Consider the following 25,793-nt stretch of genomic DNA (forward strand, 5'->3'; position numbering starts at 1 on the left):
ATGGAACGATGATACCAAGATAGATGGAACGTGAATATGATGGGGAACTACTGCTGGATACTTCACAGTGAAGATCCGCAGGCCTTCTATAAGACAATAGGTATCAGGAGTAGAGTTGAGAAAATTTGTTCAGATTCGGTTCAGAATATGATCGGCAGCGAATATTGTTTTTGCAATATTTGTTGAACACAGTCGAATGTCATTAGAGTCCATGGGAGTAGAAATTGCCGAATATGTTTGGAACCGATCATCAAGCATACATTCAGCACGAAAAGGGTACCAGTATGGCTCAAATTTGGCAAATTCAGATTTGGCGACCGAATCCGAACAAATTCGCTCAACTCTAATCAAGAGCAACTTTGAAGAGAAAAGGAAAAGGCGCAAGAATTAATTTTCAATAAAGTTCCAGAATGAATGTTCAATATTTTTTTTAAATAATATTGTATAAAAGAATAACTATCAAGATATTTCTTTTTCATCTCGCTTATATGTAATTTCACACGCGTTTTGTGCAAAATCCATATGTGATGGTTAAAAATAGAAGTGTTTTTTTAAATCAGGGCATAAAACAAAAGAATCAGTTATTGGATTCGAAAAATGTTCATAAACCCAAATTTTGCAGACCTGTGTTATCTACCCCTGACCACATGAGCATAAATGTACAACAGCTATAGAAACACAAGTAGCAGGCTACCGTTCTTTAGTCATTATGCAAATGGCCTCACGCTAATTGACTGAAAGTGAATCTTAACCTAATGTGAATTCAAGTTTAACCACAAACGTAAATGTTCCTGTATGAAATGTGTAAACGATGTTGCATTCAACATCATTGCAAATGATGAAGTGGCTAACAATGCTTCCACACTTTCGGGCTGGGTTCACATTGGCTTTTGCTGTATCACTTGACCACTTTCATTGCTGATGATCCTTTGTCATTTACACCTAACAGGGCCTCTGACACCAATGTAAACAGTGCCATATAAAAGGTCATTGCTAAGGGGTCATGGACCCCCATCCTCAGAGGACATGTACTATAGAAATGGCTGCAGCTCTTTCGGCACAGTTAGCCTTTTACTTCTAGTTTGTGAGATTCCAGATTATATTACAATTTTTGCCAGAAACATTTGCTGGACCATCATAATGTTGTAGTGACGGAAATTTACTGTATTTATTATTTTATACTAATTGTGAACGTGTAAGCGTGATCTGTCGATGGTATAAACAGAGAATTGCAGCACTCCTTGTGAACTCTCAACAATATCAGTTGTTAATCTCTTCATGCTGCTCATGTTCATGATTTCATGTTAAATATCATACATTTGTTTTACTGTTAAGTTGCTAAGTATCCCAAAAAGCCATAATATTAAAACCAGATATTCTGCCAAAACAGCCATGATGTAGACTTAAAGGGAACCCGTCACCATTTTTGTGTCATACCAGCTAAAATATGATCTTACTAAGCATTTGCTATGCATTCCCTAAATACTTATGTAACCCCCTGACTCCTCCTACTGTATATAGCCCTGAAAAACCTGCATCCTTCAGCCATATCTGCATCCATATCTTCTCAGGTAAGTGACACATGGTCATCCACATTATGTAAACAAGACAGTGAATTATCAGACTAAGGCTACTTTCACACATCAGGTTTTCGGCGTCAGGCGCGATCCGGCGTCATGCCGGAATGCCGGATCCGGCAAATGTTTTGTAAAACCTGATGTGCCGGATCCGGTTTTCTGCCGGATCCGTCTTGTTCTTGACAGACAAAACCGGATCCGTCTCATCCGGTTCATCCGTTTTTCTATCCGTTTTTCGACGGATTACACCGGATCCGGTTTTTAAAATTGACCCTTGTGGCCTTCCGAACGGGATTGGCTACTGGAAAACTATATATAGCATGTTCCTACAGCCCTTCTTTGACAGGTTGTAGAGAAGAAAGTGCAGGTTGGAGAGAAGAGCAAGTTACTGGCGAAGATGGATGTTGTCATTGGAAATATTACCACTAGAAGTTCTGTGACGGTTTCAGTAATGAGGGACAATTTTGCACTATACTTTATGTCACCTCAAGGCAGAGTACACTGGCAGGATGACAGAGTGTGAAAGATTTGTGCCCTAACCAAACTTGTGTACCTTCTGGACCAACAGCATATACCTTTGCCAACCAAAGTTGGCTATCTTGTCATGGTCTCTATTTTTAGCTTTAGGCCACAGGTGTGTACCTGGTTGTGTTTTATGCAAAGTATTTCACCTTTTAACAAAAGTTGTGTACATTGTTAGGAAATCACCAACAATAAACACAACTTTTTAGGTGAAATACTTTGCTTCAAACACAACCAGGAACACAACTGTGGCAAAAAGCTAAAATTTACCCACAGTTATATACCTGGTTTTGAATACCTTTTTACCTTTGAAATACCCTGTATTTAACCTTTTTTTTTAAACATAGTTCGCCGCAGAAAGAAATGACAGACAACCATTGTGAAACGATAATTTAACTTTTATTTAAATTTTTTTTTTTTTTTGTAAAATGTTTTTAAAGTGCAAAAAACTTTTTTAATAAAGGTTTTAAACCCAATGGGCATTTTTATTAAAAAACACACATTACAAATCTGTGTAGTGTGGGGTGGAAATACTGCTGGAGGGGCTGCGGGACACTTCGACACTGGGTGTGTGGAGAGAGGACTGGGATCGTGGTGGGGAAGGAACAGTTAGAGGTGAAGGTGTGGAAAAAGCTACAGAATGGGTGGACATGTGGGAGGCAGAAGAGGTGGTGGGCGGTGGAGTGGAGGGTTGGGCAGGGACTGTAGGAGCAGATGATGTTGATGGAAAGTTGTATGGGGAAGGAGTTTGGTACGGGGAAGGAGTTTGTTACGGGGAAGGAGTTTGGTACGGGGCAGGTTGCTGGAAGTGGGGAGATGTCTGGTACTGGGGAGGTTGCTGGTACTGGTGAGGTTGCTGGTATGTAATAGGAGGGGGAGGATGGAAAGTGGCTGGATGGGGTGCAGATGTAATAGGAGGGGGAGGATGGAAAGTGGCTGGAGGGGGTGCAGATGTAATAGGAGGGGGAGGATGGAAAGTGGCTGGAGGGGGTGCAGGTGGAGGAACTACAGTGGTGGGAGGTGGAGGTTGGGAGGTAACCTGCTGTAGAGCACCGTGGCACGAATGCATTACATGCATCTGCTGGGTAGGAGATAGTGTTGCCATGCGCTCCACAACAGACCTGAAAAAGGTGTGGTTTGGCGAAGATCTTGCTTCTGAATGCATGGTTTGCAGAAGTGTCTTCACCTCCAGAATGCTGGAGTTGATCTGCTGAAAGCCTGCGGAGATTTGCTCTGACAAGACTTTTAGACAGTTCTGGAAAGATGCATTCAGATGCAAGAACTCTTGCGCATAACTCTTTTCCTGACCCCTCTGCCGCTGCCGCCCAGTACCCGCAGGTGTACTAGAGGTGGCAGGGGCAGAAGGGTGGGATAAAGGGAAAGTGATCTCCTCACCAGCAGCTTCATGTAATGTAGGCGGCCACGATGCTCCTGTGCTGGTGGATGGGACAGATGGGTCGAATGTGTGGGAAGGCTGGGAAGGTGCAGATGTACCGGGGCGGTCGAAGTGTCCCTCGGTGCCGGTCTCCTCAGGGATCGCCTCAGAAGGGTCCAATCGTGCAGGCTCCCGAGTGCTGCTCACCGTGCTGTGGAATAAAGAGAAAAAAAACAATTAAAATACTGACATGGTATGGCCCTGGCTGAAAAAAAAAAGTTACATCTAACATTTTTTTTCACATGTGGTGTGTAATATTTACCTTCTGGTGAGCATTGTTTCCCGGAGGAACGACAGGGCTTGTGCGTACTTGTACTTGCTCCTGCGTCCTCCAGATCCACTCGGGGCCCGCATCTCTTTATTGAACTCCTTCTTGAAACGATCCCTCACAGACCGCCACCGATTCACAATTCTGTTCCCTGAAACGAGAAAGGAGTGGTTAGTATACAACATCAGTGTTTCACAAACTCCAGTCCTCATGGTCCCCAGGGGTCATGTTTTCAGGATTTCCATAGTAAATAGAAATCCTGAACACATGATCCGTGGGGACCACGAGGACTGGAGTTCGGGAAACACTGGTTTACATCAAGCAACCGGTACTGTATATACTTACGCTCTTTAATCTGGGCCCGAACATCGAGGTCCTCCCAGCGGCCCACAAGGAGCGAACAGATTTCCTCCCAGAGTCGTCGAGTAACGATAAGGTCAGCGTGGCGGCGGTCAGCCATATTCCAGAGCGGCTCCCTTTCTCTGACAAGATCGATGAGGTGGTCCACATCGAGTCCTCCATCCTCACCGTCAGAGTCGGGAGCAGGCTGTGAAGGCTGTTAAAGAAAAAGACAAAAATAACATAATTAGCCTCCACAAAAGAAATGAAATAAAAAGTGCAAAAAAACAAAGCAAAAATATTTATACTTACACGCTGGTGACCGCCGCGTTGCTGTCGCCGACGACCCTGGGAGGCACTGCGAGGACCTCTTGGCCGAGCACCAGATTGGGAAGACTAGAGAAGAAAACAAAAAATGTTATGTCTTTGGATGTAGGCATTTGTTTGCTGTGTGTGGTCTGCAGAACATTGTTTTCTATGTGTTGTGTGTAGTGTGATGTTGTGTTTCTGCGTTTGATGCAAAAAACTTACCAATTGTGAGCCCACTCCAGGTGTCTGTCCACCCCTTCCTTCTTCTTCTGGGAGCTCCTCTTCATCTTGTGATTCCTGTTTTGAAATAAAAGGCAATGAATAGACATATATTACAGAGATGATGGATTTTGGAAATAAAAACTTACCGTCAAACGCTGACGATGCGAGGGAGGGCTCCCAGAAGAAGATGTGCTGTCCTGTTGATGACCAGACTCCATGGCTGTGGGTATTGCTGCTGCTGTTGCTGCTGCCAGTGATGCCATTTCTGCTGCTGCTGCTGCTGCATCTCTTGGGCGGCTGTTGAATAAAGAGAAACAAAGGGCCAATGAATATCTTGATATTCCATGGCCCTAGTTTGGAGGAATGGGGGATTTGATAATTACCGTCTCTCATCTGCTGCTGGACTCCCCTCCTCAGCATGTTCCATTTGCTGTTCCATTTGCTGCTCCATTTGGGGTGGTGGTGGTGCTGATGGTGCTGCAGTGGTCTCCTGCCTTCTCCTGCTGCGCTTGGTTGCTTTCTTGGGTGGCATGTTGGGTGTGGCTGTGGGTCCCACTGTCTTGCTTTTATATATGTCTTGCGGGCAGTGCTACTGAGCATGCTCAGACCAAAAAAACCGGATCCGGCCACCGGATCCGGCTTTCGCCGGATCAGGCGCATTGCGGCGCTCATAGGCTTTCATTGTGTGAAAAAGCCGGACGCGCCGGATCCGGCGGGTCCGGCTTTTTCGCCGGAGACAAAAAACGTTACAGTAGCCGTTTTTTCCAGACGCCGGATCGCGACACATTGCCGGATCCGGCGAAAACCGGATGAAACGCATGGCCATCCGGCGCGATCCGGCGCAAATGCAAGTCAATGGAGGGGAAACCGGATCCGGCATTGCATTTCGCCGGATCCGGTTTCTGTCAAAAGCGCCGGATCACGCCTGACGGCGAAAACCTGATGTGTGAAAGAGGCCTAAGACACCTTCCATTGTTCCATGGTCTAAAGGTACTGTCACACTTAGCGATGCACCAGCGATCCCGACCAGCGATATGATGCAGTCAGGATCGCTGGTGCATCGCTAAGTGGTCGCTAGTGAGCTGCCACACAGGCAGATCTCACCAGCGACATCGCTGGGGACGGGGGTCGCTACTTACCTGTCACACTAGGCGATCCTGTGTCCTCCCGCCCGGCTCCACGCTCGTCGCTCGTCTCTCCACAGGAAGCTGACGACGAGAAACAGTCCAGGACGTTCTCGCGTGATCAGCGATAACCAGCGGGGGAGCGGTCGGAGGTAAGTATCAGACACAGCGATGTCGCTAGCAATATCGCTATAACGTCACAAGTTATAGCGATATTGCTAGCGATATCGCTTAGTGTGACAGGCCCTTAAGTCATGAACAGGAGTTAGCAAGGGCACTCGATGTGTGGTTAAGCAGTCGTAGATGCAATGGAATGCATTACGATTCTGTTTCTGCCTTTACATCATATCCAGCAGTAAGTTTATCAACAATTATAGATGGGCGAACGCAAACAGTAAAGTTCGGAGTCCGTACTGAACACCTAGTGTTCAGGTACAGACCTCGAACATGGACTTGTCCAGGAAATCTGTGTTACTGTCCAGGTGCAGCACCTAGAATATTGGGTGTTTCCCACACTGTCATCTGCATGACAGCACGAGAAACACCAGCGGCTCTGATCGGTGGTAGGATCATTACCGCTGGTCAGAGAGCTGCAGTTCCCACGCTGTCAGATGACAGTGTGAGACAGCAACTGTGACCGGCGGTAAAAAGTTTACAAGTAACACACATCGGCTGATGAGAGAGTACTACACCCAACAGTCTGCACCTGCTGTCTCTGGTAACAGGGAGAGCAGGCGCTGCTGATGGGAGTATTCATCAGAGCCCGTGTTTTCCGCACTGTTATGCAGATGACAGTGTGGTAAACAATGGATGTTTGAGCCTCCATTCATCTGAATGGGGTCTAGGTTCAAGTTTGGTACCTGTCTGGTACATGAACCAAACTTTTTTCGGCCAAAGCTGCCCAAACATCCATGGGTTCGCCCATCACCATCAACAATTCTTGCTACTGTAGTTTTTCTATGTGGTAGAACCAGATGGGTCAGTCTTTACTTAACATGCAAAACAATTAGCCTTGGGTGTCTCTGATCCTACCGCTGGTTCACCACCTATCCTTCATTGCACTTTTGGTTGATTCTAATCAATGCATATTGCTAACAGTAAGATTTACTAAATTGGAGGTGATCTGAATTAATCTTGCAGCCATCAAATGTGGTTTCATCAAACTGCACCTTCCTTTACCATTTCCGACACATCAACTTCAGAAAGTGGCTGTTCACTTGCTATTTAATATGTCACTGAAAAGATCTCAACCCTTAATAAGTATCATTGGAATGAGATAATCAGTGTCATTGAAATTCACTGATTGGTGAATATTGCATAAGACAAAAAAAAAACGTACATAAAACTATTAATATCAGAAGCAATACCTAAATATATTGCTCATTCAGCTTACCTTAATTGGTGTGCTCTGATGTGCCAGATTTGGATGTTCTCTCCAGTTAAGGCCCGACACCAGCTTTATATAATTAATTTGACCATCATGTTCTTGATGTCTAGAAGGAGTAATCAAGAGATATTACATGATCGTTTAAGACTCAATGAAACAACTGCAGCCGCGTGTAAGTAATTAAATGTCTGATTGTGGACGTTGGCTCCTATCCAGCATTGAGACCAATGAATATCACAGAGGTCAAGGTTAGTTTCATAACTTTTTTGCTATCTGATTTAGTACCAATCCCAAAAAACTTTCCAAACTAGAAACACATGTGAGCACAGAGCCACAGAGCAGTTGTTGCTTACTACACATATTTAGTTACATTTGTTGACATGGTGAGTTTGTTACACTGTTGGGAGTCTAGTGTGCCTTTGTACTGTTTTCGTTCTATCATCACTTCTTGCCTGGGTCCTGTCGAGCCATGAATTGTAATATTTCATGCTTTTCTATAACAAGAAGGCCATTTGGCTACAAATATCTTTTCAACTAAAGCCTACAAAAGACACTGGGTTGTTAATAAAAATTTTACATTCACATGTTTAATAAGCAGATATTTCTATTATTATACTTGTGGACAATCTTTCAAATCATGGATATTAAATATAGATTTAAAAATTAGCCTTTTATACACCGTAGTTCATAACAAGGTAAAATACCATGGAAAATGCCATTTTTTCATATAATTGCCTCTCACAGCAATAAAAAAAAAACAATGGGGTTTCCAAAATGTTTGGCTGTTGATAACCTCAAACAAAAATAAAACATATTGGACCCTGTTTGTGCATTTTTTTGTCTAGTATTTGGTATTTTGCGGCAAATTCACCTTTTAATTTGCACCTCTATGTTCGATATTATGGGCGGGATTTTCATTTTCCAGAAGTTTTTGGCTGATTCAACAACGGTGACTTTTTAAAATGTTGCAAAATGTAATTCAGTCTCCCTAGAATGAGTGTGTGTGTGTATATTTATATATATATACATACATACATACATATACAGTGATCACTGTGTCCACTAGGGGGCGCTGTGTGGATATCCTAAGAGAGAGGATGAGTGGCAGAATCCTGAAGGACCGTTATGTATCTCGAGGTGGGTGGCCTTGAGATGGAGACTTATGTGTGTGCATTGATCAGCAATGATATTGCTGAGGTGTTGTTTTAATGTGTCAGGGAGAAGTCTCCAGGTAACTGGGGAGATGGGTGGACCCAGTTACCTACAAACCCACCCAGGGGGTGTGTTTGAGAACATTGTGATAAAAATGTGTGAATGGTTCAAGGACCTGTGATGAGGTCATAGCCATGTGACCGGGGTGTGTGGCTACGGACCGTATAAGTAGGTCACATGTGGTGAATGCTGGGACCCAGGTGGTCCAGTGTGGAAGGTCCCACTGAGATGGGGCTTCCTGGCTAACAGCCTGTGAAGTGGTTGTGAGTAATGGCGACGTGTGCCTGTTAGTTCCCTGGAGGGAATGAACATGTGCAGCATGGTGAAGCAGCATGAGGAAACCCTGACAGGGTGAGATAACTTGGGGCTAGGAAGCCTGCGCATTGAACAGTGCATAACTTATATGACTACAGGATAACAGAGGGAAACTATGTAATGGACGCTATGCTGATTATATGCTGTCTTCTGTTGCTGTGATGGTTTATGATGCTGAATAAACTGAAAGGACTATGATTGTTTTGTGGAAAACCAGTGCCGGATCTGATTTTGTGGCGGCTAAGCGAGTATCCCCTACTTGAAAGACAGCGCTACCTCACAATATATACTGTATATATTACTTCATGTATTTCATTATGTTATTTGTACCCTGGTGTATAGATTGCGAAATCATAATCTCACTATCTTCACTTCATCTTAAATATATGAAATATTTCTTGACATTAGCTGTGCACTGAGCCTAAATTTAATTACTTACTGTTCTAGAATAACTCGAAGAAGGTCGTCTGCCAGAGGTACTTTAAAGGCTTTCAAAATTGTTCTTGTTTCTTGGAGTGGGAGCAATCCTTTCCTGCAAAGCATGAACAGCTTTACATAGATAGATAGATAGATAGATAGATAGTGTGAGATGGGTGCAGTCCTCCAAATCCAATGGCAAATGGATAATAATAATAACTAAATAATATTACAGTATAGAGGAGAAAAAAAAAAAGAGGTTCAACTCCAAACAGCAAAACGTTTCAGCTCAAGGAGTTCTTCTTGAGAAAGGCTAAAACCTTGAGCTGAAAAGTTGTGTACCTTTGGCATGGAATACATTTTTTCACGCTTTTTGCCATGTTTGGATTGTGACCTCTTTTTCTTCTATAGATAGATAAGATTAGATTTAGTGATGAGCCAACATGCTCGGATAAGGTGTTATTGAAGCATGATCGTGTGATAATAACCAAGTGTCTTTAGCATGCTCAAAAATATGTTTCAGTCCTCATGGCAGCATGTCATGCGGCTGTTCTACAGTCGCAACAGATGCAGGAATTGCCTATTTGTTAGGCATGTAGTAAAGCAGGGGTCTAATGTACCAATGTCAGATCAAAATCGTTTGTAGCATAATTGGTATCAGTAAAAATAAAACTTAACTTTTATTCAGATGTTAAAAACTGTAAAGTGTGAAATAGTGCCAAAAAAGTGCCCATGCAATTGTGCAAATAAAAACAGCAACCTGTGCTAAAACGCCTTATAGTGTCTTATTGAAAAACCAAAATCTCATGTCTTATGACCAGCTGAGTACTAGTGTATCCTGGTATACAGTTCCAGGTATATTATATAAACGCTATCTCAACATGTTATGACGACATGTTAATACAACATCATCTGTAGGAACCTGTATGAAAAAATCCAGCTTCCACTATGGATCCTTATTTACAACATTATATACGCCCTTCAAAATAAGGCGGACCAAATATATTCCGAGTACCCTGTATAGGAATACTCAAACTAGCAACTCATCCTCACAGGTTAATGAAACATATATTACACCTATGGAGCACAGTAAATCGAGATATAATACATTCCACATTAATACTGCATAATTAGTGCTCTCATGGTGGACCAAAAATATGTCATTTACTCCTCTCAGGTGTAGTGGTCCTGTACACCGATGCCTGTATGTGCGCTCCTATAAGGGGGCCCCCAGCCTTAGCATATTCTCCTGCTTATATTCATCTGGAAGGCCTTTATCCCGAACCGTATCTCCCAACGCATTTCATCTTATCAGGACTCATCAGGGGAGTTGTGGAGTTCATTTATGAGACATAGCGCGCAGATTCCTCCTTCACTTGCTATATATATATATATATATATATATATATATATATACACAGGCACACTGCGGCATCTTGTCATTTTCGGACGCCGGGTGCGACGCTTCCGGTTTCTCACATGTATTGGTTCCTCATCTAGCTGCATGCCCCACTTCCTGGACTCGGCTTAGGGCCAGTGGCGTCACATCCGGTCTCTGAAGTACAGCGTCATCACAACACCACTCACATAATCTAAGGTGTCCATGACAACCTGACGCTGTGTCATACCGGGCCCATACACTAACACATCTTGCGCAAATAAGTATATCAGGCCTCGGCAATCAAACAATGGCTCCCCGTGTAACAATACGGCTTTATTAACTAGATTTGTGGGGGTCATAAAAAGAGCAAATAAAACTCAGCTGGTCAGCAATTAATCCGTTGCTGAGTTACCCATATGATGGACATTTTACATGGCTTCTATACCCCATTTACTATACACCCAATCAGAAATGGAAAAGGTCAGCTTAAACGTGTCTATAGTGGCTTCCACACATGTATAAATAGAAAGTGTCAAATTTATAGATCACCTGGAATGTTGTTGCATGTTTACTAAGACACCATGGATCCTCCTAAAAATAATGGAAAGATAGAAAAGGGTGCCCACTAAATCTCTCCCTATTAATCCCTCACTACCTGTTCCCTGCCTAACGTGGAGGTTGGCACCCTAAGAACCTGCGCAAGTGGCGCCCCCACTCGACGGCAGCTCTCCCTAAATTACCTAACCCTGTTATTTTCTCCCTACAAGAAGGAAGAATAGGTTAGTATTTTGTTTAGTCCCTTAGGGTGCACTGTTTGTAGGCAGAAGATCAAAAAAGTTTCTCTTTGGAGGATGTGCTTGTCTCAGTCACCTCCTCTTTGTTTTTTAGGAACTCTTTCAATACCCATGAAACGGACAGCCTTGAGATCCCCCTTATGGACCTGGTTGATGTGGTTGGCTACTGGGGTATCACGTTTGTTGAGGGTATCTCTGCGATGCTCTCCTATCCTTACTCTAAGCTCCCTCTTGGTCTTGCCAGCGTATTCCAAACCGCACATGCACGTCATCTTGTATACGATCCCTACCGATCTACAGTTAATGAACTGGTGGATGGGGTATACTTTTCCTGTGATGTTACTGCGGAATTCTTTACGTTTTACAATGGATGCACAGTATTTGCAGCTACCACATTTGAAGCATCCTTTAGGTTGGGTGCCTAGCCATGTGGAACTGTTCAAACTGTTTGGGGTGAAATGGCTGCGGACCAGCCTATCTTTAATGGAACGGCCCTTTTTATATGTAATTGGTGGATTCCTGGGTATAACTCCCATGAGGTCCTGGTCCAAACACAGAATTGGCCAATGTCGTTTATGATCTCCCTTATATCATTGGCTCCATTTGAGTATTTTGTTATGAACCTTATAGTTCCTTCATCCTTAGTTTTCTAGGATGGAATAAGCAGTTCTTTTTAGCACAGGTTGCTGTTTTTATTTGCACAATTGCACGGGCACTTTTTTGGCACTATTTTGCACTTTACAGTTTTTAACATCTGAATAAAAGTTACATTTTATTTACCAATTTTGCTACAAACTATTTGTTAGGCAGAAGACATGCAGGCGCGGGGACTCAAATATATTATTTGAGAACGCCAAATTCATTCGGTTAGCACAGTTAAGTGTTCGGGTAACAACTTATCCAAGCACATTCACTCATCACTAAAGATTAGAGAAAAAGAAGGCAGCACCCCCCAAAAAAAAAGAAGTTTTAAAAAGTGTGCAAAAAGGTAGACTTTTTATTGGCCCATGTGGCGATGTTTCGGTATTATAACAAAACCTTTTTTAAGCTTTAAAAACAACCCCATAGCATTATCCCTCTTTTACCTATCTTAGCAGTAAGCAGTAGACTGCCAGATAGAGAAGCATAATTCGGCACTTCACAGAATATGTCTCCTCTGCTCCAGACTCCAGTGATAGCTGCTTTATGCCACTCTATCTGGTATTTGGCATTGCACTTGGTGATGTCAGGCTTGCATGCAGCTGCTTGGTAAAAGCTGATGATAATACTTGAGGAGGTCATGAGCTCTGCAGTTGCGTCAACCCTGGGTACTTTTATGCATTACGTGCCTCATTACTCGGCGGTCCCGCTCAGTAACTTTACAGGGTCTACACTTCATTGCTGAGTTGTTGTGGTTTCTAAACATTTCCACTTTTCAATAATTCAACTCACAATTGGTCATGAAATGTTTAGGAGGGTTAGGAATTTACAGCAGCATGCTTGAATTCAGTGAACTGTTTAGAACGGCCCATTCTTTCACTAATGTTGGTAAAGGCAGACATGATGGCAATGAGACTGAAAGAAAAACCTGAATTAAATAATCAAGGGGTGTGTCCCAATAGTTTTGTCCATATAGTTTTAAAGGGGTTTTGCAGCCTAAAACAACAAGTTTGCAGTCACACTATTCTCCTCGAGGAACACACTTCTAGTCAGATACTGGATGAGAGTATGCACTTTGCACTTGGGGTCAAGTGACCAGAGTTCCCAGTGCTGACACCAGAGAATCCTCACAGCGTGCAATGCTTCACACAGAGTGACTTTAGACTTGTCATTTTAGACTGGACAACATCTTTAACAGATAGTAAGATAGATTAGACTGGATCTCTAACATGCTTAGAGAGTGGTTTTGCTTTTACCGTTCACGATCATTGTACACAAAGGAATCATTAAGTTTATTGAAGTTTTCAAATGACTTCTTCTTTAGATGTTCCTGGGCTACAGCCATCAGAAGACCTAAGTCAACTTCTAGGTTTTCTTGCGCACTGTAATGGCGTCCAATGGTCATTATTTCATGTTCTGTGAGTCTTCTATCACCGATTTCCACCAGGATATTCCTAGAAATAAAATCACTGTTAAATATTTAATATACAAAAAAACAATATGCAGGAAAATGTAACCTGTAATATAATTTATAATACTTTTATACCCCCATCAGTTACAGACATATCATTGATGCAACTTATGCGGCTACACAGGGGCCCAAGACGTAAGGGGGCCCACTTCTACCTGGAAAGCAGGTGGAATTGTGCATTATGATGAACTGCTGGACTGTAAAGGGCGCAAATACTGTTCACGCACAGGGGCCCCCTTTTCTGTGTCTGCCAGTGACCTCTATCATACATTAGGAAGTCACCTCTATTATAGTTAAAGGTAGGGCATATTGATGCCCCCTCTATGAGCAAGAACAGGCATCCACTCTACAAAAAAAAGACTCCATGTCTGGCAGACTCAAATCATTCTTGCATAACAAATTCTTTGGAAACACTGCCATCTAATACCACCTTTCCCCTGAAGGAGCCATTGCAGGGGTAATGCCAGGCTAGCCACAGTTTCCCTCTATGAAAACAGTTGTTAGCAATCTGATTGCCAGGGGTGCCATATTCTAAACATGACTATCGTTAATGATATGATCCCATTAATGACCTACAGATATCATTTATAACATGGACTGCAACCAAAGGAAAAGAATCTGACTGTAGAAACATCTGTCATTTTCGTCTTGCTCACACAATATATATTGTTCTTCATGAACACTTTACAAACATGTTTCGCCAATTGTCATGGAAGTGAAAAAATGTGTGAATGCGCGGTGCATCGAGTACTAAACGGAACATGTAGGCCATGTTTACCCATCACAAGCTGGAAATACTCATGTATGGTGTAATGAATGACCCACTTGGGATGTAAGCAAATCTAGCTGATTAACAAGACCGTTAACATATTTTCTCCCAACAAAATAATTTATCTTTTAAGAAGAAGGTAAGTGAGGGAGGTCCGTGTGGTCTAAGATTAAGTAAACGTAACAATAAATCATTGGTTTCAGAAGAGGAAATCACACACAGGAACACACACACACTTCTCAACACTGGCTAAAGGAAACTATTCTGAATAAAATCAGAATAAAGTTACCATGCTAAAATATAACAAATAAATTAAAAGGTCAACTAACATACTAAAAGTAAAGATTGGGTTCAGTTTAGCAGTCAGTGCTCATTTTTCCCCAATTTCTTGTGTAAGAGTTTGATGGTATGAGTCTTGCAGGAGATGGTTTCCCTCACCTTAAACTGCTAACAATCAAGTGCATTTAGTATTAGGCCTGGTTTTACTAATACTAAAGCTTGGACTAGTCTTATGTGCAAATTGAGAACATGAGTGGCTCCATGTGCAGCTCTTTGTGCTTGCCCTTATGTCGCACAGGTTCAAGGACTGTTCTCTATTGACATGCACTTGTTTGGTCCATAAAATGGACCAGATTGGTGTATGTTGTGATTTTTTTCAGACGGACCAGCAGTCTTTATAAATATTCACTGGCTCACAGGTTATTTTTGTCTCAGTGTTCTGTCTGTTGAGCATACAGTCAGCACACTGACCGAACTCATAGGAGTATCTGCATAGCATTAGGCCTCCTTAACACATCCATATAAAACCGGTACCGGAAGAAACAGTGCTGGTGTCATCGGCGTTTTGGATCAGTGTGCCATCAGTGCTTTTCCAGTATGGCAAAAGAAAATGAAATTACAAAGCTTCTCCTATACTTTTTCAATGTTAAACACGTATAGCACACGGATGGCACATGGATGCCATTTGTTTGCTGTACATTTTTTACATGGACCCATAGACTTGTATTGGCCCGGTTCACCCACACTACCGGTAAAAAAAACGGACATGTCTCCGTTTGGGTTAGAAGGACACAAGATCCATGTAAAAACACGGACATGTGAGCAGTCCCATTGGTTACAATGGGTACGTGTGGGATCCGTGAAAAAAAACGGATGCCACTCTTACTAGACACACAGACGTGTGAAGGGGGCTTACTAGTCCCAGCAGTTATGATAAAGGAGAACTCAAGGCTCATTCACCTGCAATCCATTTTTATCGGAGATAGGTGGCAGAGACCTAAGACCACTTTATCTTACTTTTGGTTGCTAATGATTCAGTGCATGTAGAATTAGGAATAACTGCACAGATTATATGATCTGTATGTTATCAAGCTAAGTTACAAATCTCATTCTGTAGGAAACAAAATCTAGCCCAGCTAGCCATGGTCCAGAAGAAACCATTTCTTTTACACCCCTTCCCTTATATGAGAGACAAACTGCCAAGACTTTGTAATTCTCCATTTTTATTTTTAACATGTATTCTGGAAAGATGGAGCTTATGTAGGTTCACTCTGACTAGAGAAGAATAAGGCGTCCTGAATTGGGGTAATGGTTTCCTTTTTAACTATATGTCCATCTCTATTTTAAATTGAACCTTCTGTGTCTTCAAATGATATTAACCTGCCAATGTGAGGTTAATCTGAAGGTTAATAGTGCTCTAAAGCTGACAGCCTGGCTACCGTGAGAAAATTAACTTTCTTCCTCAAGGCAGCCTCCAGCTTTCAGTCATAGAGGCGATACCGGCACATGCTTCAGTCACTGCCGAGAATACAGCTGTTAGAATGCCCTGACATACTGGCTCTGCATGAGTACGGTGCAGAGATGGCAGTCAATGTGCCAGGGCATTCTTACCTAACTATATAATGAGCGGTGAATGAAGTTGCGCCGTCATGCCTCAATGACTGAAAGCTGGAGGCTGCCTGGAAAAATAAAGATGATTTCCTCCCGGTAGCCAGACTTTCAGTGCAGCCATCGGGCAGTTCTAAAAAGATATTGCAGATTAACCCCATATATGCAGATTTATTGTGTTTCGGGACATGTCAGATTCCTTTTAAAGAAACCCTATCTCACTTGTATTTTTTTTTATCGGATATAAAAGCTGATGTCCTTCTGAATCTGTTGTGTTTTTCTTTTGTTCTTAAGTCTCTCCATTCCTGAGAAATAGCCATCTGTTCCTTGTATGTAAATCTAGTCCTATCAGCTAAGGGGGCATGATCCACAACTTCTCTATGGGAGTTTTCTTGAAGACCAGTGATGAAGGGGTAATATCTAAAGAATGCAAAGGTGCAGGAACAAAAAAAAAAAAAACATATTCAGGAGAGCAACATTTACACCAGGTAAAAAATATTACAGGTCCTCTTTAAAAGTTCATACCGCACGTATTTCTACTTGGCATCAAAAGTGTTCTTCAGCTGCTCAATGACCTAATTTCATCGGACATGCAAGTGTACATGTATAACATGAGAGCAAGTAGCACACAAAAACACACATCCTACCCTATCGATTATGCTTTCTTTACAAAAGAAAAATGGACTGCATGCAAGAAATCGGACAGTACATGGAACACAATGTTCTAGTCCACCTTTTCACACTGACACTTGAGCAGTGCCAATGTGTGTCTCAACGCCCTGAGGATGCCAGGGAAGGTCAGAAAAAGAAAGCTGGTTACTTAAAAGAGGAAGCTGTCTTTGTATCTGAGCCAAGATGAATATAGAACCACTGTACAAGTACAATGCGCTGTTGAAGAAGAATGTGAGAGCTATTCAAAAGTGCTGCACTACCACCCAGAAGACGAGACGTGACCCAGCCAAATATTTGCTGCCCATACCATATTTAACACAGAAACTATTGTTGCATGACATCATATCCACAGCTGACAATGCAGGTGGTATTTTTTTCTCTCTTTCCCTTATTTGTTTTGTCAGCAAAGTCAAAAACACAGGATAGTATAATACAAATATTACCAAATTTAACGGACATTCCGACAACTCTTCATTGACGTTCATATCTATGCAAGCTGTATAAACAAGTATCTATGGATATAGATATTATATATGTAAACATATTACCGTGTGTGTGTAAATGCATCTATATATATATTTATATACTGTATAGTCCCTTAGGTGAGCTTTGTGTACATCGGAATCATCATTAATACAATTAGAGGTGGATTACCAAGCTGCTGCTACATGAATGCATTAATGATCATTTTTAAAACCATCTAGATTGGCAGATGTTGCCATTTGTATCATGGCTCACAGCATAGCAGCAGCCATAACTAATCATGAAATCAGTTTTCAACCATTCAAATGAGGGCAGACATAACGTCAGAGATTGGCTGGACCACCAGCATCAATACAGACTTTTTGTAATCATGCCAATTACATATTTATCTTTTGCAATGTTCCAATGCCTTGTTTAAAGCATATACATTATTAAGTAGATCTCTTACACCTGAATATACTGATGTATTTACTCTGAAAATTCAAGTCAAAATAACAACCTGCTTCATACTAAGTACATGCCTGCTGTGATAGGCTGGTTTCACATTAGCGTTTGTGTCCGCAGCGTCTGATCCGCATAGATCCGCATGCGTCACGCGTACATATATTTAACATGGTGTACGCAGGGACATGCGTTCGCACGCTGTTGTGTATGCATGCGTCGTTTCGCGGTGTGTGGCAGTGTCCGGCAAACGCAACATGTTGCATTTTTTTTGAAGCGTCAAAAATCCATCAAATATGCGTAGGCATGCGCATGTGGATGAGTGCATCAAAAAACGCATTACTGTCTATGGGAACGCATTGGTACGCAAGGACATGCATGCGCATGCGTTCGATATGCATGCACTCTTCAAAATGTAAATAGAAATCCCATGAGACACGCTCAATTTTGTCTGGTGTCATATCGAAACAGCAAAATGGAACCCGACACCTGACAGAAAGAAAGAATCATGACACTACTGAAAATAAGAACAGCAGAAAAATTCCACTTGTGAAAAAAATTGATAAAGTCATTGTGACCCCCAAATGCTACAAGAAAGCAGAAACAATCTAATCCAGATACATAACCAATGCTTAATAAGAAGAAAAAGCAAGAGACATTTCTCAGCTCTCAGAAGGACATGCCATTAAATGGATAAAACCTGATGAGGAAGACAATACTGCAATGAAAAATAAAGCATTCCAACTATTGAAAGATCTCTCAAAGATGAAGGGAAAAATCAAAAGGCATGGAAAGTCATGTGAAACTTCTGAAGGAACACCTAAAACAGCTGAGATAAAACTTGGCATATAAACCGCAAGAGACCAAGGTATAGTGCCTTGAAAAAGTATTCATACCCTATGAACTTTTCTACATGTTTGCACTTTACACTCACAAACTGAAATGTATTATATTGGAATTTTATGTGATATGCCCACACTAAGTAGGAAGTATTTGTGAAGTGTAAGGGAAATGATTCAGGAATTTCTAAAAAATATTTAAAAAATAGAAATCTGAAAAATGTGAAATGCATTTGTATTCAGCCAACCCTGAGTCAATGCTTTGTAGGACTTGTTTTTGCTGCAAGCCTAGTCACATGAAACCAAAAACCAAAATAGAACATTTTGAACTAAATGCAAAACGCTGTGTGGCAGAAAACTAACACTGCACATCACCATGAAAACTCCATCTCCACCATCAAACATGGTGGTGGCAGCATACTGTGAGAATGCTTTTCATCAGCAGGGACAGGGAAGCTGGTCAGAGTTGATGGTAAGACGGATGGAGCTCAATACAAAGCAATCCTGTTAGAGGCTGCAAAAGACTTGAGACTGGGGAATAGGTTCATCTTCCAGTAGGAAAACAACCCTAAACATACTGTTTAAATGGCCCACTCAATGTCCAGATTTAAATACCATTGAGAATCTGAGTCAAGACTTGAAAATTTCTGTTCACAGACACGCTCCATTCAATCTCATTGAACTAGAGCTAGTTTGCAAAGAAGTATGGGCAAACATGTCAGCCTCTAGATGTGTAAAGCTGGTAGAGACATATCCCAAAAGACTTGCAGCAGTAATTGAAGCAAAAGGTGGCCATACAAAGTATTGACTCGGGTGGGTCTGCAGAATACAAATGCATGTCACAACTGTCAGATTTATATTTTTAAAATAATTAGAAAACCACGTAGCATTTCCTTTACGCTTCACAAACACTTGCTACTTTGGGTTGGCATATCACATAAAATCCCAATAAAACACATTTAAGCTTGTGAGTGTAACGTTAAAAAATGTGGAAAAGTTCAGGTGGTATGAATACTTTTCAAGGTGCTGTATGATCATCAAAAAGAATGTGGTCTAGGTTTATAGATTCATAGAATCATAGAATGGTAGAGTTGGAAGGGACCTCCTGGATCATCTGGTCCAACCTCCTGCTCAAAGCAGGATTCACTAAATCATTCCAGTCAGATGTCTATCCAGCCTCTGTTTGAAGACTTCCATTGAAGGAGAACTCACCACTTCTCGTGGCAGCCTGTTCCACTCACTGATCACTCTAACTGTCAAAAAGTTTTTTCTAAGATCTCATCTGTGTCTCCTCCCATTCAGTTTCATCCCATTGCTTCTAGTCTTTCCTTGTGCAAATGAGAATAGGTGAAGAATAGATAACATAGACACGCCATGATGGATATTTCTGCAGAAGTTACTGACTACAGAGAGTGATGTTTTGGGCTGGTCAAGTGACTGGATCTAATGAACTAACCCTTTATGGTTGAGAAGGGTTGTTGGAGTACACAAGAACTGCAGGCTTATGCTATGGAGGGATTAACCTAAACATGGTTTGTTTTTGCCTAGTTTTACCTGTAATTCTTAATATTGTGATGATGAACATAATGGATGGCATATATCCCAACTATAATTTTTAACGCGAACCTGACATGGGCGCCTTGATTTCAGCCATATATGTTTAACTCTGAAACACTGCAGTTTTTCAGAGGAAAAAAAAATAGTTTAATAGCCGCAGACATGTTTCTCCCTGAGTGCGTGTCCTTACACTTATTAATGCATGTTTTGTACATAGTAAATAGGATGTAATATATATTCAATGGAAAATAAACACTAATAATTAAAATATTATTAAATAACAAATATTCTATTATAGGTTTTCTACAGTAAGATGCAGTTTGTTGGTGGTGCAATAGTGCAATGCAGCAACAAGTGTCTGTAGTTGGTCAAACATTTCCACGTGTTGACATCTTGGCTACATAGATGGAATGCCAAATGCTACGTGTCCCACAAAATCCAAGAGTTATAGTTATGTACTTAGTGCAGCTGTGAATACACTCAAGAACACGCCGGTGGTGTATGGCGGTCGATTAATTCATCCCATGACTTCCTAAATCATGCTGATAGATCAGACCACTCAGCACTGTATTCTAAATAGAGAGATTGGGGAAACCAGAGAGGCAAGTGTAACCTCTGACACTTCTCTGGTCACTGTGAAGTCATCACACACAGTAAAAGCATTTCTGTGATAGACTCCCTTAAAACATGATAAATATAGCCCACCCTAGGATCACACAGCCATATTTTACATTCACATTCCATACCTGAAGGTTTCATACGTCATCTCATTCCTGTTTCTTGGATCATTGGTCACAAAATGTTGTTTTATCTCTCTGGAGTTGGATTCGCTGATACTTCTTAGTTTACCCATGATTGAAGCAATATCCGCCATAGGGAACTAAAAAAAATGAGGAATAACTGAAGAAAGACAGAAGGAATGATAATAGACAGATGGACTGATAGATTCTGCACACCCACAACATTCTCTGCCATTAGCCGCTGCTCCAGTCCTCTCATCAACAATGGTGGAGATGCTGAATGGGGAGGGCACATTGTGCTCATCTGTCCGATCAGAATGATCGTCACTCAGCGGTGCCATTGCCCAATTTACCTCCTGGGCACTGACCCAAGGGAATTGGAACTCCCACTCCAATTCTAACCTCGGACTGCCTGACCCTGTGTTGGCTTGATTGTGCTGCCTTTCTCCTAAATTTTGACCAGGCCTTGCATTGCAGTCATAGTCTAGCTATTCTCTCATTCTGATCCCGGTTTGTATGGTGTCATTTTTAAGTTTGCTCCACCATTAAGGGACTACTCTGCAGATAAAACGTTGGAGACTCCGATGACAAAGTCCAGATGACTGGATTAGAGTTTAGGGGCAAGCTCATTAGGTTCTGCAAACCGAGTGGAGATTGAAATGACTGCCCAGTAAACTATAGAATTAAAAAGTGACCTGATCTTGATAACTGAGAAGATTTTTAGTAGCAGGTAAATTGCACAGTTGCTTGTTTTTACCTATTTAACAAGACCGGACAACCCTTTAAACAAGACATGATATAGCCGTTGCATGGTGCACACAGACCTCCACTGGTGCTTACAACGTTCTGATAAGCCTTAGGTCTCCTATAACTGAGGGCTTTTGTTTTGCTGAGATTGTAGCATGTGCTGAGCATTCACATCCAATTCAAGGAACAAGTGCAGTAAACAGCTATAAACAGATTTACATTCATTCATTATCTGAACTCATTGCAATGAATTTACAGTTTACCAGCGACAGTTTTTATGAGCTCATTTGTCTATGGGTGAAGCCAGTATAACTGCACAATGACATTGGGCTAAGCCACAAAGAGGCGTCAGAGACGGTGATACGTGTCCTATCATAGCTTGTGCTAGTGCTCCACCTGGTGGTTCATAGTCATCATTGTAAATTACACTGCAAGAAATGGATCCTCTTTTAATAAGGTTTATGTCAATATTGAAAACTAATTATTCATATAGCTTCCTTCTTATACGTATATTCATTTACATCCAGTCGTTGCTCAAGAAGGCATACGCCTAAATGTCAGAGCTGAGTATGAGTGATTGTCACTCTGCATTGTAAACACACACAAAAACATTAAAAATCTCTAGCCATTGACATAAGCTGATCACCGGGGTTGCTGCCCTTAGAGAAGGAGATGTCTTGAAGAGCCCACTGCCATAAAAATTTTGGAACCTTCTTTATAATGCACAGGTAAGGTTCTGTGCACATTATGTCATCCCCTTCACATGGTAAGAGCCTTTCACTTTTTAGACCTCTGGAGGAAGACTCCAATATTTTCACTGTATCATAATTATAAAAATATAAATATCTATATATATATTGTGAGGAATATATATGTATAAAGCTCAGCTGGGATCTTTGCTTTGGCACAAGCGGGTGGCTATGGAGTCACAACAGCAGTCTAGCGAGTTCCACATGGATATGGGCACGGCTTATTTTATCGTGCACATTGGTCATTCAATGTTACACATGCCAAACATGAAATAAAATGTCTAAGGCCGTCTGGCCTCTAACTAACAATAGAAGGCTAACTACAAAATAATCCTATACACATATGAATTACACCCCAGAGTACTGAAGGAGATAGCAGAAGAAATTTTTGAACCCCTCTCCATAATCTTTGAAAATTCTTGGAGAACAGGAGAAGTCCCAGAAGACTGGAGAAGAGCAAATGTTGCTCCTATCTTCAAAAAGGGGAAGAAGGTGGACCCAGGCAACTATAGGCCAGTGAGTCTGACTTCTATACCAGGAAAGATCTTTGAACAAATTATTAAACAACATGTATGTCAGTACCTGGATAAGAATTAAGTGATTAAACAGAGTCAGCATGGGTTTGTAACTAATAAGTCATGTCAGACTAACTTAATATCCTTCTATGACGGAATCACTGATTGGGTGGATCAAGGAAATGCTGTAGATATAGTATATCTTGACTTCAGCAAAGCATTTGACAAAGTCTCTCATACAATCCTTATTGAAAAAATGACTAAGTATGGAATGGACAAGGCAACTGTTAGGTGGATTTATAACTGGCTTAGTGATCGGACCCAAAGAGTGGTCGTAAATGGCTGCACATCCAGTTGGAAGAATGTCTCAAGTGGGGTACCACAGGGCTCTGTCCTGGGCCCTGTATTGTTCAACATCTTTATCAACGATTTAGATGAAGGAATTGAGGGTAAACTGATTAAATTTGCTGATGACACAAAGCTAGGAGGGATAGCTAATACTAGAGAAGAGAGAGAGGATTCAAAAAGATATAAATAAACTGGAGAAGTGGGCAGCAACTAACAGAATGGTTTTTAACAGGGAGAAATGCAAAGTACTACATCTGGGCAATAAAAATGAAAAAAGCATATACAGAATGGGAGGAATAGGGCTAAGTGACAGCACATGTGAAAAAGACTTGGGTATACTAATAGATCACAGACTGACTATGAGTCAACAGTGTGATGCAGCAGCAAAAAAGGCAAATGCAATTCTAGGATGTATTAACAGAAGCATACAGTCTAGATCACGTGAAGTCATTATTTCCCTCTACTCCTCTTTGGTCAGACCTCATCTGGAATATTGTGTCCAGTTTTGGGCACCACATTTTAAAAAAGACATCAACAAACTGGAGCAAGTTCAGAAAAGAGCGACCAGAATGGTGACCGGTCTGCAAACCCTGTCTTATGAGGAAAGGTTGCAGGATTTGGGATTGTTTAGTTTGCAAAAGAGAAGACTGAGAGGAGACTTAATAGCTGTCTACAAATATCTAAAGGGCTGTCACATTGTAGAAGGATCAACTTTATTCTCATTTGCACAAGGAAAGACTAGAAGCAATGGGATGAAACTGAATGGGAGGAGACACAGATTAGATATTAGAAAAAACTTTTTGACAGTTAGAGTGATCAATGAGTGGAACAGGCTACCACGAGAAGTGGTGAGTTCTCCTTCAATGGAAGACTTCAAACAGAGGCTGGACAGACATCTGACTGGGATGATTTAGCGAATCCTGCTTTGAGCAGGGGGTTGTACCAGATGGCCCAGGAGGTCCCTTCCAACTCTACGATTCTATGATTCTATACAACAACAAAGAAGTCCATGTAGTCTTACTGTGTCAGGTCCCAGCCCAGCAGACGAGAGAGAGAGACCAGCTCCTCCTGATTATATCAGCTGGACCTGTCAGGAATCAAAACCTGGATTGAACGTGTGGACGGAGAACCACCAGTCTTTTCCACGCTGATCACTAATGAAACCAGGACCAGATTACAGTGAAATAAACTGGCTTCACTATCAGTACAGGGAGACATATGAAATGAAACGGGGAGAAATATATCTGTTTTCTAGTACCTCTCCCCTTGGCACCTCACACACCCCCCATCTCTGTTCGAGCCCGTGGGGTCGGACACAACGAGTCTCCAAGCAGTGCGTTCTAGACAACGCATCTGCATTTCTGTGCGATGTGCCCGCCCTGTGCTCAACGGTAAATTTAAACCCTTGTAATGCTTAGGGCCAGCGTGTCACCCGCGCATTGCCCTCTTTTGCCCGGGACATAATAATAATAATCTTTATTTTTATATAGCGCTAACATATTCCGCAGCGCTTTACAGTTTGCACACATTTTCATCACTGTCCCCGATGGGGCTAACAATCTAAATTCCCTATCAGTACGTCTTTAAAGTGTGGGAGGAAACCAGAGTGCCCGGAGGAAACCCACACAAACACGGGGAGAACATGCAAACTCCTTGCAGATGTTGTCCTTGGTGGGATTCGAACCCAGCAACCACTGAGCCACCGTGCTGCCATCCACGTTAGGGGCGAATGGTCTGTCACTAGCCTAAATTGGTGACCTAGTAAATAATAGCGCAAGGTGTACAGGGCCCATTTCACAGCCAGGGCTTCCGGCTCAACTACACTGTAGTTCTTTTCTGCCCTCGTAAGCTTTCTGCTTAGATAGGCCGCTGGGTGTTCCTCGCCATTCACTTCTTGAGACAAAACTGCGCCGAGGCCCACACCAGAGGCGTCCATTTGGACAATAAACTCCCTTTTAAAGTCTGGCGCAACCAACACTGGTTGGTCACAGAGGACCATTTTCAATCGTTGAAAGGCCTCCTCTGCTTCTGCATTCCACTTTATTGTGAAAGATTTCAACCCCTTAGTAAGATCTGTGAGAGGGGCTGCGATGGTCGCAAAATGTTTGATGAACCGCCTGTAATAACCAACGATCCCTAAAAAAGCTCCAACCTGTTTTTTGGTTACCGGTTGTGGGCAATTCTGAATAGCATCCACTTTATTGGCCTGAGGTTTTACAACCCCTCTCCCTATGCTATATCCCAGATAGCGAGCCTCTTCCAATCCCAACGTACATTTTTTGGGATTGGCTGTCAACCCAGCTGTTTTTAGAGAGTCCAAGACGGCTTGTACTTTTGACAAATGCGTGTCCCAGTCATCACTAAAGATAATGATATCGTCCAAGTATGCGGACGCATACTGGACATGGGGTTTTAGAACAATATCCATTAGACGTTGGAAGGTGGCTGCGGCACCATGCAACCCAAAGGGCATATCTTGGTACTGGAACAATCCCTGGGGCGTAACCAAGGCAGTTTTCTCTTTGGCTGATTCCATGAGGGGAATCTGCCAATAACCTTTTGTTAAGTCAACAGTGGATATGTACCTGGCCGAACCCAGTCTCTCTATTAGTTCATCGACTCTTGGCATCGGGT

At 42.0% G+C, this 25,793-nt stretch overlaps 1 protein-coding gene across 3 annotated transcripts in view; it reads right to left on the minus strand.

Annotated features, from left to right (window-relative positions):
* The window catches only part of EFHC2 (EF-hand domain containing 2), a 94,666-nt gene that overhangs the window by 11,463 nt on the left and 57,410 nt on the right, over positions 1-25,793 (minus strand). For all 3 annotated transcript variants that reach the window (XM_073566062.1, XM_073566061.1, XM_073566063.1), the window contains 4 exons: positions 20,807-20,940; positions 13,198-13,395; positions 9,150-9,242; positions 7,190-7,289 (listed from right to left, as the gene is read on the minus strand). In XM_073566062.1, coding sequence (XP_073422163.1) covers positions 7,190-7,289; positions 9,150-9,242; positions 13,198-13,395; positions 20,807-20,940 — 525 coding nt within the window. The remainder of the gene's footprint in view (positions 1-7,189; positions 7,290-9,149; positions 9,243-13,197; positions 13,396-20,806; positions 20,941-25,793) is intronic.

The sequence above is a fragment of the Dendrobates tinctorius genome, unplaced genomic scaffold (genome assembly GCF_039654945.1).
Source record: "Dendrobates tinctorius isolate UK_male_01 unplaced genomic scaffold, ASM3965494v1 ptg000016l, whole genome shotgun sequence".
Classification (NCBI taxonomy): Eukaryota; Metazoa; Chordata; class Amphibia; order Anura; family Dendrobatidae; genus Dendrobates; species Dendrobates tinctorius.